Raw genomic sequence first — 15854 nt, 5'->3', positions numbered from 1 at the left:
TTTTGTAGTCAGGAGCAGAATAATGCAAGAACTGAAATTAGTTAACTTTTCACACCCCTGGGAAAACATGTTGAGTTTAAGGAATAGGATACATACATCTTCATCCAGAAAGTAGAAGTTTATGAGGTTTTAGCCAAAGCATAACTTGGTAAAGAAGGAAATGAGAAAGAAACTGAACCAATATGGCCAGTTACAGAATAGATTATTGCTCTGGTTTTTACAATGTAGCAGATGTTGAAGGTGATAGTACTGGATTACTGTCAAGATGAAAAGGACAGAGAATGAGCTTATATTTCAGATAGAATATGAAGATGAGAATGACCTTGATAGCAAAGAATGAGGATAACTCACATTGGGCAAACCAGTATGGAAAGAGTTTTACATTACTGTATATCTTTAAACAAGGAAGCTGGAAAGGGATTTAATCCCTAAAATAAATATACACATTATATATTAGTTGGTGATGCAGTTGTTGTGACACATAAACCTCAAAATAATTATTGTTTAACACAGAGTTTATTTCTCACTTACATAACATTTTGTTACCTAGTCCAAGCTCACTCTGCTCACCACTCAACAGGCCAATTAAATGAGAGATGAAGTATTGAGGCAATGAACAGGAGAAGATGGCAGACAAATGTCTCAAAATAACCATCTTATGGGGACTTAATACCAGATTCTTTTATAGAACAGATGGGATGGGGATGAGGAGGTAAAATAAAAAAGGCCATTAATCTCACAAATATTTCCTGGAATGGCCAGTCTCTGTGGAATGAGCATGGGGGATATGTTAATTTTTTCCTTTCTGTAGCCATCCACAGGTGGACAGGGTCCCGAACAAAGGTATTTTTGTTTAACATTAAGGCACAGGGGCAGGGTTCCCCAAGGCAGATTATTATGTGTGAACAGTATCCTTTTTTTTGTTGTTACTGTCTTCGATCATTGCTATTTTAATCTTAGACTCAATAATGCTAACATATGCATTTATTATTGTGTTATTTCTGTTGTTTCCCTGTAGAGGCGGGGGAGGCTACGGAAGGAGGGGATGTATGTATAATTATGGCTGATTGGCATTGTTGTATGGCAGAAACCAACACTACATTGTAAAATTTTTTAAAATATTAAAAAAAATTCAACAAAGGAAAAAAAAAAGAAAGAGAATACATTATCCTTGAAAAAAAAAAAAAGGTATCCTTTTAGTGAACAAAGCAACAGGAAGCAAAGGTTAAAGTAAAAGATAACAGATCCGCATGGAGTAAATTCTCCCCTGTAACAATTTTAGCTCCAGTAATCCTGATTTAATGGGCTTCCCAGGTGACTAAGTGGTAAAGAACCCACTTGCCAATGCGGATTTGATCCCTCATCCTGAAAGATCCCCTGCAGAAGTAAATGGCAACCCACTCCAGTATTCTTACCTGAAAAACCCAATGGACAGAGGAGCCCGGTTACTATAGTCCATGGGGTCACAAAGAGTTGGACACGACTTAGTGATTGAACAACAACAAATCCTAGTTAATGGGTAGTTGTCTTCTGAATGTAGCCTTGCTCCTTCCGTCTTGTGAGTGATTAAACTGTCCTACTTCTAGCCATTGGATAGAAAAGGAGAAGCTGGAAAATCTACAACCATTTCTTAAAAGCCATGACCTTGAAATACTGGGTATCACATTCACATCCACTAATAATGTCTGTGTTTGGTTCTAAAGGTTGGGCCAGATCAAAATATTTTTTGCCTGGCTGGTAGTAATTTCACTGTAGAAGGGAAGCATGAATTATTTAATGGATGGAGGGTTGTTTCTGCCACATCCTGTGACTACAGTATTGGTATTGAGAAACTTGATACTTTAATCCTCATTCGTATATTGGCCATTTGTCCTCGTGGCCAAAAGTCATATCTTAGTAATTTACAGTCTGCAAATCCCAACTAGCTGCAAAAGTCTCTTTTGTTTCAGTGTCTCACTGGATCAATCATTGATCTCTGTAACAGAAGAAATCAAAGGGCACATTCCAGGGGTCATCTGAGGGCATTTAACAAGGACACTTTTATACAGTTTTGGGAAGGATTAAGGGACTCATTGGAAAAGACCCCGATCTTGGAAAAGATTGAGGGCAAGAAGATAAGAGGGCAACAGAGGATGAGATGCTTGGATGGCATCACTGACTCAATGGACATGAGTTTGAGCAAACTCAGGGAGATAGTGAAGGATAGGGAAGCCTGGAGTGCTGCAGTTCATGGGTCACAAAGAGTCAGACACAATTTAGTGGCTGAAAAACCACAGCAACAAGGAAACCAAAAAGGGGTGGTGAAATATGCATTGGTGAGTTATTGTCACCCCTGGGCCTGAAAGGTTAAGAAAAGGGTGTTTGTTGGAACTTTGTGACCTATCTGATAAGGTCATGGCCTAAGGTATAGAATGTGCAGCCTTTGCCAGACCACAGCATGATAGGAGAAAGCCAGTGGAATAAACACCAGGACCATTCTCCCCTTCCACCCCATGAACATTGCTAATACCTCCCAAAAGCTGAATTAACGGGAAATCAGAGGCCAAGTTTGCCCAGATATTGCTGTATATTTGAGTTCTGCTTCCCAAGGTGTATGATGGGACCAAGAGCATCTCCAGAAGCAAAGAATATTCAGAAAATTCTCCAAATATTTCATATGATATTTATGTGACCTGAGATTCTGACATAAAAAATAATGTGACTTAACTCCCTTCAATCTTTTCAATAGGGCAGTTTCTATCTTGAGGTGACAAAGAGGAAGAAACAATATACATAAAAATATGCATTAAGAGTCATGTCAAGAATGAAGAAATGGAACTTCAGTGACAGACATTAATTTCCAGGGGCTCTCAAATTTTATCCTCACTAAATATCAGGCTCAGAAAGATCTAGTTTTTTCCCAATATGGTATATTCTCTGATAAATCTCTTTGGGAAAAACACTGGGACCTCTTAACCAAAGATTAATATGTTACTTGTATTACTTTTAATGTTTTTAATCATACTGTCTTATTTATTGTTCCAAGTACTGTTTTGAAGGTCTTTTACATGCATTACTTTGACTCACAGCAGCTCTGTGAAATAGTTACTATTATTAGTATGTTGTAACTAAACTGCAAATAGAGGCATAGACAAGTTAAAGTATTTACCCAAATTCATTCATGTATTAAGTGGAAGAGTTAGTATGTAAACTAGGTGAGCTGATCACAGAAACTGTGCTACTAAAATCCAAGCTATTCTGACGTCTTGTACAAGATACTTTTGGTATGAGTATCAGATAAAAAGAATCTTTGTAGGTATGGCTTGATTGGTTTACATTTTTTAATTATAATTTTTCCATCCACTAAAATATTTTTCTTTACAATTCAGTCATATATAGTGATATAAAATCTGTGCTTTTCCATTGGGGAGAGATAAAACACTAAATTGCAGAGACATGGCTGATCTTTGGAACTAATAATTTGGTTTTCTCAGTTATTAGTTCCAATTTGTACTTTCTAAATGGACAAGTGAAAATAGGAAAATAATGACATTATGCTCCAAAGCCAAATCTCAAGATATTTAAAGTAGCAGCAGAATCCTTAGTATTTCTGTTTTTCCTCAGTGTCCCTCCCCCTGCCAAATCTGCTTGTTTATTGATTGTTTACAGCAAAACAATCAAATGTCTTTGGATGTCAGAGTCCAGAGCTATAAAAGTTACACGTATGTGTTGAGTATTAATTATATGCTTGGTACTCTGCTCAATGCTTTACACACTGTATTAAATGATCCTCACATTACTTTATAAGTAGGGTAATAATATTAAACTCATTTCATAGATGAATAAACTGAGTTTTAAAAAGACTAACCAATTTATCAAAAGGCAGATAGGGAATAAGCTATAAAGTAGTGTTTCTCAAGATGTATTAAAGGATATTTGTGTCAGAATCAAGTTGGAACACTTATTAAAAACATAGGACTCTGGGTTATCACAAAGCACCAAGCTGACTTTTCTGTTCCATATAACAGATGAATGAAACTGGATGGGAGGGAGGCTCAAAAGGGAGGGAATCAGTTCAGTTCAGTCGCTCAGTCATGTCCGACTCTTTGCAACCCCATGAATCGCAGCACGCCAGGCCTCCCTGTCCATCACCAACTCCCGGAGTTCGCTCAGACTCACGTCCATCGAGTCAGTGATGCCATCCAGCCATCTCATCCTCTGTCGTCCCCGTCTCCTACTGCCCCCAATATATAGCTAATTCACTTCATTGTACAGCAGAAACTAATACCACATTGTAAAGCAATTATACTCCAATAAAACAAAACAAGAAACAGGACTTTTCCTTCTCGGCCTTCCCACTGAGTACCATAACTATTTGTGTTTGAACTTCTGCATGTTTTAACAAGCACCTTAGCTGGGATTTTGAGAATCATTTTCATAAATTTTAATACCACAAATTTAAGAAGAAAGAGTACCTTTAGGGAAGCTGTGAAAAGAAATGAAAATTTTGCCTGTTATCCTGTTAAAGGGTGCCTCTGTCTCCACATATCTATAAATATTGCATGAGTTATTCAGCAAAAACCAAACATAGGACTGTCAGGAAAAGAACTAGATAAAGCATTTGTGCTTGCTGCTCAACTAGCCTGTGAACCTTGCATTTACTCATTTTCAAGCCCCATTTGTTTTCTTGTAAACTTTTTCTTCTCTTGGACAGAAAATTATTGCTATTGAGTCTGACCAGAGGTAGACTTTGAATAGAAATTATATATTTGTATAGTGTTTTACTGATTGCTGTGCTTTTAGGAACTGTCTCAAACAATGAGAAGCAAATATTTTTGTTTTTTATGAGCCAGGAGCTGTGCTTAAAGGCATAGAATAAAAATTAGGAGCAACATTGCGTTTGCTTTCATGGAATCTCTGATATAATTAATGCTCTGAGGTTTTATTTTACGTTGTAGGACTGTGAGGTATATGATGGGTGTTATCTTATTTTTAAATGTGAGAAAATGAAAGTTAAGAGGCCACATGACTGGTCCATGGTTGTACTTGGGTGATCACGCCATCTAAATTATTCTGATTCCATCCATGTCTCTAGAGACTATCATACAGATCAAAGTAAGTCAGAAAGAGAAAAACAAATATTGTATATTAATGCACATATGTGGAATCTAGAAAAAAAAAAGTATAGATGATGTTATTTGCAAAGCAGAGACACAGACGTAGAGAACAAACATATGGACACTAATTGGGGAAATGGGGGGTGGGATGAATTGGAAGATTGGAATTGATGTATTTTCACTATTGATATTACGTATAAAATAGATAACTAATGAGAACCTACTGTATAGCACAGGGAACTCTACTCAGTGCTCTGTGGCTACCTAAATGGAAAGGAAATCCAAAAAGAGGGAATATATGTATATGTAGAGCTGACTCACTTTTCTGTACAGCAGAAACTAACACAACATTGTAAAGCAACTATACTCCATTAAAAATTAATATAAAAATAAATAATTCTACTGATTCCAAGTTTAGTATACTTTCTCTTACCTTATATTGTCCTTCAAACTTAGATATTTTGCATAGCTTAAGTCACTGAAGCCCTAACTTTTTTGTTTCAATGTAAAATGTATGTATTTATGTCTGAAGATGCAGTGAATCATAGTATTAATATCTTGTGATAATTAGGAATGGAAGACAAGGAGAATGAAAATTAATGGAAACAGAACAAGTGGGAAACAAATGATGGGTTCACACACTGGCTTCTGGATGTTTAAAGAAGGCACTAACCTGTTCCTCAGTATAAAGGACTATATAAAGAAGGAACCACGTGTTGTTGGTAGGATAGATAATGCAAAGTCATGGATAATGACTCCAAGCAGAAAAAAAGGGAAAAACAGGCAATTCTGTGGCTAGTGGTTCCTTCGCCCAGATCTTTTATTGTCCAATCAAGCGCTTATCCGTGACATTCTGCCCCTGTCTTTGCATTAAAGTAGATGTTCCACCTTTACTACGCCTGCTTTCCTTTCACACATTAAGTAATGTCTATTCTCACAGAAGGTAGGGTGAATTTTTCCGTTATGAAAATAAGCACAGTTCATATTTTCTGTTCCAGTTCCAGAAAGCTTCAACCTGTGAATGGAAAAGATAGAATGAGCTCCTTTGAAAGCTAAATAAACAATCAGCAATAAAACTCTGGGTCTGGGCTTCTTGGATGGCTCAGATGGTAAAGAACCTGCTTGCAATGCAGGAGACCCAGGTTCGATCTCTGGGTTGGGAAGATGTCCCGGAGAAGGAAATGGCAACCCATTCCAGTATTCTTGCCTGGAGAATTCCATGAACAGAGGAGCCTGGCGGACTATGGTTCTTGGGGTCACAAAGAGTCAGACACAACTGAGAGACTAACACTCAGTCAAACTCTGTGTGAAGTAGTCTGTTGAACAAAGTGAAGATAAGAAGTATGAGAGAAAAAAATAAAAAGCAACATTCAGATCTTTGAGGAACTTCCAGCCTGCTTTGGAGTATAAAGTATGTACATGTGAATAACACAATAGCAATTTAATATACTTTAGGATTAAGTAGAAGTGAACAATAGGTACAATAAGAATCCAGAGGAAAAGATGGATGGGGATCTGAAATGATGAGAAAGGCTTTACTTTTTCACCTTTTCATGGAAGATCATGCTTTAGTTCTGTTTTGAAAGAAGGGCAGGATTTAGATAGAAAGAAGCCCTGTCAGACAAGTACCTACACAGGGTGGAAGTGAGCTCAAGGAAAATTAAATCGATTAGTTATTTCTGAAATGAGGATTTATGTTACAGGGTAACAGATATAAGACTGCATTATAATTGCTTGTTCACTTGTCTATATTACCTGCTACACTACTATAACAAGAGGAAAAAAATGGATATTTATTAATTCATTTGCCAATATCTATGGGATACCTAGGTAGCTCAGTGGTAAAGAATCCCCCCTTCCAATGCAGAAGACTCAGGAGACTCAGGTTCAATCCCTTGGTCAGGAAGATCCCTGGCAGGAGGAAATAACAATCCACTCCAGTATTCTTGCCTGGAGAATCCCAAGGACAGAGGAGCCTAGTGGGCTACAGTCCATAAGTTCGCAAAGAGTTGGACATGACTAAGTTAGTACAAGCACAAGCACGAGCATGGGATACCTACTACCTGCCAAAGTTGTTCGTGTGCTGCTAATAGAGCGATAAACAAAACACAAGATCTTTTCCACTGGGGAACTTACATTGTAGTGAGGGAGTTGGTAAGAAGCCAGCAAATAAATAGAAAATCTCAGAGACTGGTAAAAGTAATAATGGAACAGTGTGATGTGATAGACTTGAGTGGACGCGGTGGAGGGAGGCTAGTTTAGTTTGGGTAATTAAAGATGGTCTCATTGAGAAAATGATGTTTAAATGGACTTGAGTGACAAGAGGGAGCCTGCCATGGAGGAGGGCATTCTAGAAGGAAACAGCAGGTACAAAGCCCTAAGACCACTGCTGCTGCTAAGTCACTTTAGTCGTGTCCGACTCTGTGCGACCCCATAGATGGCAGGTCACCAGGCTCCCCCGTCCCTGGGATTCTCCAGGCAAGAACACTGGAGTGGGTTGCCATTTTCTTTTCCAATGCATGCAAGTGAAAAGTGAAAGTGAAGTCACTCAGTCGTGTCTGACCCTCAGCAACCCCATGGACTGCAGCCTTCCAGGCTTCTCTGTCCATGGGATTTTCCAGGCAAGAGTACCGGAGTGGGGTGCCATTGCCTTCTCCACCCTAAGACCACAAAGCATGTTTAATTTATTGAAGGAACAGAGGGGTCACCAGTGTACCTGAACTACCGTGAAAAGTCAGCAAGTGATAAATGTAAGGTCCAGATCTATGAAGAAGCTTGCTTGTACTCCTAGTACTCTTGAGTTCTGTCCATAATAAAAATTAATAAGTATCTGTTGAATGAATTAATTAAAAATTAAGTAATGATCAAATTATGCAAGTTTGGGTTGTCAATTTACATTTTAAATGTAGAGACATTGCACAACGTGAACAAAAGGTGACTGGAGATTAGAAAATCATTTTGAGTAACTCAGCATAATTGATCCTTTTCCCTGGATTGTCTGTAGAAGGTTAGAGCCTTTTGACATGGACTTTAGAATCCTCTTGTAATTGATAATGTGCCTGATTCTTGGAGACCTCTGAGGTAAAAAGTGAAAGTCGTTCAGTCATGTCCGGCTCTTTGCGACCTCATGGACTCTATAGTCCATGAATTCTTTAGGCCAGAATACTGGAGTGGGTAGCCTTTCCCTTCTTCAGGGGGTCTTCCCAACCCAAGGATTGAACCCAGGTTTCCCACATTACAGGTGGATTCTTTACCAGCTGAGCCACAAGGGAAGCCCAAGAATACTGGAGTGGGTAGCCTATCCCTTCTCCAGAGGATCTTCCCAACCCAAGAATCAAACCAGGGTCTCCTGCATTGCAGGTGGATTCTTTACCAACTGAGCTATCAGGGAAGCCCCCCTAAGGTAGAAGACAAGGGAAAATGATACTGAAAAGTCAAAAAAAGACTAAAAGTAAGATGTTCCAACCACAAATTATAAGGATGAAAATTTTGTTCTCAAAATAAGTGAAGAGAATCAGATCATGCTACTAAAAAACCAAAACCAAACCAAACACACGTTTAAAATGTTCAACGGTAAAGTTAAGGGTAGAAACAAGTGGGAAAAAAGTATCAGGAGTAAGGGTGGATTACAACTTAGATAAAGAGCAGAGAATGGGAGAGTCGGAAAATAGATTCTAATTGCAAGCACTCTCTTGTTAGGATTAGGGAGTAAGTAACTCAGTCATCTCCTTTGTAACACACAGTACAACATAGAGCCACTTCCCAACTTTTAAGTAACTTGTACTCAAGAGCAGAGAAGATCTCAGGAATGAAAATTCCTAGTTGTGCCTTGTGTTCTGAGTGTTCTATGACTTACATAGTTTTGGAAAGAACTGAGCCGTCTTCCCATCTCCAGACGTCACTGGATTTCTGGCGGGACAATCCAATCCAACGAATTAATCCAGTCCTGCTATTGAAATATTGCTATTGCAAATGCAAATAATTATAATGGTCAGAGTGTTTCTACAGTTCTTATAATGGCATAAAGGAAAAACTTCATAATATGACTCTGGAAAAACAATGGATTATATGTCTATATTAATGCTAACTGATTATATTTGATATTTAGAATTATACCAAGTTTACTTGTTTTAGCATAAAAATAGTTGTAGGATACCAGGAAAAACTGTAAACAAGATAGACAATATTCTAATAATCCTATATATTTATCTTCCATCAGTTGAAGGTTAGAATCCCAAATAAAGTACCACATATGAGAAGGAAAATGAAAAATACATTGTTGATGAGATTTTATATTCCCTAGAATTAAGCTCTGCTTGCTTTGGTTTCATTGCTTAGCTTGTCTACAAAATCTTCATATAGAAATATCAATTTCTTTTAGTTGACTGGATAAAAGAGATGTCTTTCTCAAAAGGATTTACAAAGACATACATCTACAATTTTTTACTTTGAAATTATCTCTATTTACTATACTATATGGGCTTCCCTGGTGGCACAGCAGTAAACAATCCACCAGTAATGCAGGAGACAGGGGTTTGATCCCTGGGTTGGGAAGATCCCCTGGAGAAGGAAACAACAACCCACTCCAGTGTTCTTGCCTGGGAAATCCCATAGACAGGAGCCTGGCAGGCTACAGTCCATGGGGTCTCAAAGAGTTGGACATGACTTAGTGACTAAACACAGTAATAATTATTTATTTTGTTCATTGCCTGTTGCTCCAACCGGAATAAAGTTCCATGAAGCTAAGAATTTTTGTAGGTTTTATTAACACACAGGTTCAAGTCCTGGAATTTGTTGAATTAATGGATGGATTTGTTGAATTAATGGAGGATCAGTCAATCAATCAATCTATCTATGGGTAGCAAAATTAGAAAAAAGTCAAATGTTCACGTGCTCACATACCTCCCAGAAAAAAATAGATGAGAACATGTTCTTGGCCAATAAAAATGGCCTGAGCATCTTGGCAGGAACGTGAAACACAAGATGGCATTCCATGAGGGGGATTTCGTGAGAGTCCCTTATTTCTTAAATGTGAGCTACTTGTCATGTTTCTATTAACTTTTGTTTCTTTAAAATACATCCGCATTATATACTTCACTATAGAATTGACAGATAGATTCTACCTGAAATTCTGCCCAAAATTCAACTATATTCCTCCAAAATCACATTACTTCTTTTAATTGTAGATCTTCAACATGATATTGGCCTATAGTAATAAGACTTGAGAAGACATGTTTAGTCTCTAATTAACCTCCTTGTAATAGAATTGAGATTTTAAGGCACTCTCTTATTTTGTCTGATTTGAAAGAAATTAATTTATCTGAATATCTTCTCTATGAGCCTGAGCCCACAAGAAGAGCAAATATGTGGTACAGCAAGTTAGAATAACAGGACATACAAATGAGCATGAATGTCACTGGGTTAATTTCCTCTTTTCTAGTCAGTTACTGGTTATTTCAGCTCTCAATAAGGTACAAGTCAGTTTTGCTGATTAGTCATAGCAGTTCTATAGAAAATGACTTGCCTAAATCTTTGAATTCTATTGAATCTCTGTCTGCATAGAACCCAAATCCTGATCTATTCCAATTTACATTTGATTTAATTTTAATACGCAAAAATGTGAATGAATACTATATTCAAATTGTGGGATAAATACAATAAACAATTTCTTCCTTTTAAAGAATATGTGCTTTCATGTATATGTATGGCTGAGTCCCTTCACTGTTCATCTAAAACTACACAACATTGTTTATGGGTTATATCGCAATACAAAATTAAAAGTTTAAAAATATGCATATATATATATATATATATGCAAGAGTCTCTTGATTAAGGTGAAAGAGGAGAGTGAAAAAGCTGGTTTAAAACTCATCATTCAAAAAATGAATATCATGGCATCCAGTCTCATCACTTCATGGCATAAAGATGGGGAAATGATAGAAACAGTGAAAGACTATTTTCTTGGGCTCTAAAATCACTGTGGATGGTGACTGCAGCCATGAAATTAAAAGACACTTGCTCCTTGGAAGGAAAGCTATGACAAACCTAGACAGCTTGCTAGTAAGCGAACATTAATTTGCTGACAAAGGTCCATTTAGTCAAAGCTATGGTTTTTCCAGTAGTCGTGTATGGCTGTGAGAGTTGGACCATAAAGAAAACTGAGTACCGAAGAACTGACACTTTTGAACTGTGGTGTTGGAGAAGACTCTTGGGTTCGTTCTACAAGGATATCAAACTAGTCAATCCTAAAGGAAATCAACCCTGCATATTCATTGGAAGGACTGATGCTGAAGCTGAAACTCCAATACTTTGGCCACCTGATGCCAGGAGCTGACTCATTGGAAAAGACCCTGATGCTGGGAAAGATTGAAGGCAGGAAGAGAAGGTGTACAATAGAGGATGAGATGGTTGGATGTTATCACTGACTCAATGGACATGAATTTGAGAAAGCTCTGGGAGATGGTGAAGGATAGGGAAGCCTGGCGTGCTGCAGTCCATGGGGTCGCAAAGAGTTGGACTGTCCGAGTGATTGAACAACAATGTTTTGACAAACTGTTATTGGGTAGAAGGGAAACTTCAGTTCTTGGCTCCTGGCTTGCTTCTAAGATTTACAAAAAGAGAAGCTACATTCAATAAGAAAAGGGAGAATGCAGTAGTGGATGTGAATGTGTTTTGCTTGGAAAGAGCTTTTGTTAAAAGCTGTCAAAGAGGGAAATGTAGAAGAGGAGAAACGTTTTAAAATGTTTTCAACTGTGTCAGTCTCAAACTCCCAATTCCTCCCAAAACACCTTCTTTCCAGACTTGGTATCCATACGTTACATCTGTGTCTCTATTTCTACTTTTCAGATAAGATCAGCTATACCATTTTTCTAAATTCCACATAGCACAGGGAACTCTACTCAATGCACCGTAATGACCTGAATGGGAAAGAAATCCAAAAGCGAGGGAATACATGTATAGAGCTGATTCATTTTGCTGTGCAGTAGAAACTAACACACTATTGTAAAGCAAACCAACTGTACTCCAATAAAAATAATTTAAACTATTAATTTAAGTTAATAAAACTATGTCTGGAAGAATCTGTGAAAAGACAGAGTTTGCACCATGGTTCATTCAAAGAGTCAACAACTTAGCAAAAACTGAGAAGGCATGTTATGTTGGGATAACACTGATATTTATATTTCACAATCATATTGAGTTTCTTTATACTTTCAGATTCTTTTTTGAATTCATGAATTGAGTTAAGGAAACTAAGAAATTATCTTAACTTTTGTTATAATACCAGAACTCAAAGTTTTGTTAGTTCTATTTCAGTACTTTCTACTCTCAAAGGTTGTAATTTTTACCTAGCTTGATAAACTTCTCAGATGAGAAAAAACTGGACAACATAGACATGTGAAAAAAAGGAAAATGCTGAAGATTTGTCTCCTTTGAAATTTATCTCCTTATGACTCCCAAGATATTTGACATAGAAATATCCTTACCAGGATGCTCTTGCTGGAGATCTTCACAAGAGTAGCATTTACGTCAATACAGTACTTCTTACTCTCTTCCCATGTCAGGTTGTGCCTGAAGAATCCATAGCAACTGTCTCCATAGTATCGCCAGTGTGTGTCACATGGGTTACACTTATGGCCTTGAGGAGAAACCAAGCATAGGATCCCTTTCATTCTGAATTTAGTGTACTTTTTCCTCATCTTCCTTGTTTCCTGCATATCTCAAGATTCTTTACATATAGCATCAAAAAAAAAAAAAAAAAACTCCAGAATTAGGGGAGATGAAGAGGTTACCAAACCATACTTACTTTGCTTTTGTCCTGATAGTTGTATTAAATCTTGGCAGACCTTCTTTACTAACAGTTTCATAGTTCCTGAGAGATTTTCATTCTCAGCTTGTAGGTAGTTTTGCTGCATGACAGCTAGATGGAAACATTAGATAATCATTTGTAATTAGGATTAAAAAGGTGCTGCAAAAAATGTCCTCTCTATGAACTTTAAATTCAGTAGAGTTGTCAATCTATGAAGTATTTACTAGATACATATGAGTAGTGTGTGTGTGTGCTCAGTCACTCAGTTGTGTCCAACTCTTTGCAAACTAATGGACGGTAGCCCACTCAGTTCCTCTGTCCACAGAATTTTCTAGGCAAGAATACTGGAGTGGGTTGTCATTTCCTCCTCCAGGAGATATATGAGTAGATGAGTGCTGAAGAGGGATCAGGGTAAAATGGGTATAAAGAACACATTAAGTACTGTGCAGAATGGCAGCTGAGTGTTCTCCAAAAAAATAATAATAATAATAAGAGAACTGTCAATACTTGAAGGAGATAATCACAAGTAAGAACATGCCATGATCAAATCATATGCCCAAAGCGGCTGCTTTGACTTTTCCTTGAACACAAACTTCTAAGCGCGTTTCACAGAGGTGAATGACCTCTATTATTATGCTTCCATGTAATACCAGAATATTCATTCTTGTTTTGCTCAAAATACAGTGACATTGAAATCAATCAAAGGTGGTGAATGAAACATTCTAAAATATCTTATGGAAAAATAAACAGTATATGAACAATTTTATACAGATTTGTTATTGTTTATTAGCTCAGTTATGTCCGACTCTCTTGAGATATCATGGATGGCAGCCCACTGGGCCCCTCTATCCATGGAATTTCCCAGGCAAGGATACTGGAGCAGGTTATTATTTTCTTCTCCAGGGGATCTTCCGGACCCAAGGATTGAATCTGAGTCTTCCACATTGTAGGCAGATTCTTTACCATCTGAGCCATCAGAGAAGCCCAATTAATTTAATCTAAAATTTAATTTTAGTCAGAAGGTAAAGGTCAGAATTCTCCCTTACTGAGAGCATCCTGGCCCCTAAGCATAGGATGACTGGTGTGGTGACAAATATACAAATCGTGACAATTAGGCTTAGTGACATACACCAGGACACTTAGTTATGTCACATCATTAGGAAAAAGTCAATACTTACACATAAGCCCCAGAGCCACCAGCCCAACAACCATCCCCACGCATAAGACCAGCAGAGTCAAAGCCATCACACGCCACAAAGGGGAGGAAGCAGGTTCCACTGTGGGCATACAATAAAGATGTCAGAGGGCGGGCAGCATGGCATAGCTATGGGACAGCATCACCCCATCCCTGCCCTGTCAGGATTCTCCAAGTGATATAAACTGCTTCTTCCGTCCATCTTGCCTTTGCTCCCATGGTGATCACCAACGGTAAACACAACCCGCTCCATTCCCACTCCCACTGGGCTTCTCTCTGAGTCAGAATGTAACTAGTTGTTAAGGTCTTGTGTGTTTGTATTTGTCTTTGTTTTGTGCCCAGCCGTATAAACAATTGTGGTGATAAGGAGCAACTATAGAATCACACTCATTTGCTGACATCTTATAAAATGGAATTTCTGAATGTTCTCTTCTCTTATCCCCTAGACTTCTATTCCCTCCACATTTAACTCTGTAAACCTTAATATAATGTGCCCTGCTTGTATCCTTTGTTGTTTATGTGAAGTGTGTAGTGTTAGTCACTCAGTTGTGTCCAACTTTAAGGATGGTAGCCCACCAGGCTCTTCTGTCCATGGAATTCTCCAGGCAAGAATACTGGAGTGGATTGCCAGGCCCTCCTCCAGGGGATCTTCCCAACCCAGGGACTGAACCTGGATCTCCCACATTAAACGCAGACTTGACCAACTGAGTCAAGGCAAGACCTATGTTGTTTATATTCTAAGTAAATCTATCTGAGTTTATGCAGATACCACTTAAATGCTGTTGGGAAAAAAAGGTCATTCAGGAAAAGAAAACAAAACTATACATGCTGTCACTAGTAGAAAAAAGGACTCTAGGGTAGAACAATTTCAATAGTTCATTTGCAAGTTGCTGGCTCTGGGTGTTCTTACCTGAAGTCAGAGCTGGTTTTTGAGTTTTAATATTTAAGGTGACATATCCATCTTCATCCTGCATGGCTTTCCTTGGGCTGCAAGTGAGTTCAGTGTTCAGTGGCTTCACAAAATTTGTCCACTCTGATCATTTCAATGTCTACCCGCCTGTGATTCTCCTCTGTTTGCTAAGTTGGAGCCACATGAGTTGGGGCACATGTTTTTTTGTTTTTTGTTTCTTTCCAGGAAGCCCTTTGATAGCTTCTCAGAGATACATGGACCTTGAACACAAAAACACTAAAATAATAACTTGTGGTAAAGGAGTAGATATGGCATTTGTTTCCTGTTTCCTTAGCTTCCATTCTGAATCTTCCATCATGTATATCCTTTCCAAGAACAAAAGTTCATGTGTCATCTTAACCTCAGCAGAGTGCAAATCATGTTGTTTAAGCAGACTGGCTTCTGATGAAAATTCATAAATAAAATATCATCAGATAAAGAGTTTATCTCTCTGTGATAAATGAGTCTGATATAATTTGATCTAAGAAGAGCTATATTCGATGTTCCATGGTCTTGTGTTAGAATTTCTAATTATGGCCTAGAATTCTTCTGAATTATTGCATCTTTTTCATGTCAAAGTTTTTAAAAAATCAGGAAATTCACATGAGGCAGGATTTATATGGGTTAGGTTTATGCATCAAAGGAAAAAAATCTAATACAGTGAAATAAAACAAAATTGATATATTGTCTTTTAGTAATGTTTTCACTTTAAACCAGGATTCCCTGGTAGCTCAGATGGTGGGGGAAAAAAAAAATCTGCCTGCAATGCTGGAGACCCAGGTTTGATTCCCTGGGTTGGGAAGATAC

General features: G+C 37.9%; 1 protein-coding gene across 2 annotated transcripts; it reads right to left on the bottom strand.

The window, feature by feature from the left end:
• Positions 1-5897: 5897 nt before the first annotated feature.
• CLEC1B (C-type lectin domain family 1 member B) lies at positions 5898-15160 on the bottom strand. 2 transcript variants are annotated; one of them, XM_005898858.3, is made up of 6 exons: positions 15009-15160; positions 14082-14180; positions 12901-13014; positions 12581-12732; positions 8953-9059; positions 5898-6111 (listed from the first exon to the last, which is right to left on the bottom strand). In XM_005898858.3, exons 1-6 carry the CDS (start codon positions 15070-15072, stop codon positions 5967-5969), a joined length of 681 nt encoding a protein of 226 aa, XP_005898920.1. In that variant the 5' UTR covers positions 15073-15160; the 3' UTR covers positions 5898-5966. The 2 variants fall into 2 exon arrangements, with proteins under 2 accessions (XP_005898920.1, XP_070226128.1); XM_070370027.1 differs by having other exon boundaries at positions 8953-9005.
• Between the last annotated feature and the right edge of the window lie 694 nt (positions 15161-15854).

The sequence above is a fragment of the Bos mutus genome, chromosome 5, assembly GCF_027580195.1.
Source record: "Bos mutus isolate GX-2022 chromosome 5, NWIPB_WYAK_1.1, whole genome shotgun sequence".
Classification (NCBI taxonomy): Eukaryota; Metazoa; Chordata; class Mammalia; order Artiodactyla; family Bovidae; genus Bos; species Bos mutus.
This window is presented reverse-complemented; position numbering and strand designations above follow the sequence as displayed.

Coding starts and splice junctions, on each gene's coding strand:
- CLEC1B (XM_005898858.3), bottom strand. CDS start 15,072: ATGCAGGATGAAGATGGATATGTCACCTTAAATATTAAAACTCAAAAA. Junction 13,015..14,081: donor GGTGGCTCTGGGGCTTATGT/GTAAGTATTGAC, acceptor GTTTCCATCTAG/CTGTCATGCAGCAAAACTAC. Junction 9,060..12,580: donor TCTCCAGCAAGAGCATCCTG/GTAAGGATATTT, acceptor CATTTGCAATAG/CAATATTTCAATAGCAGGAC.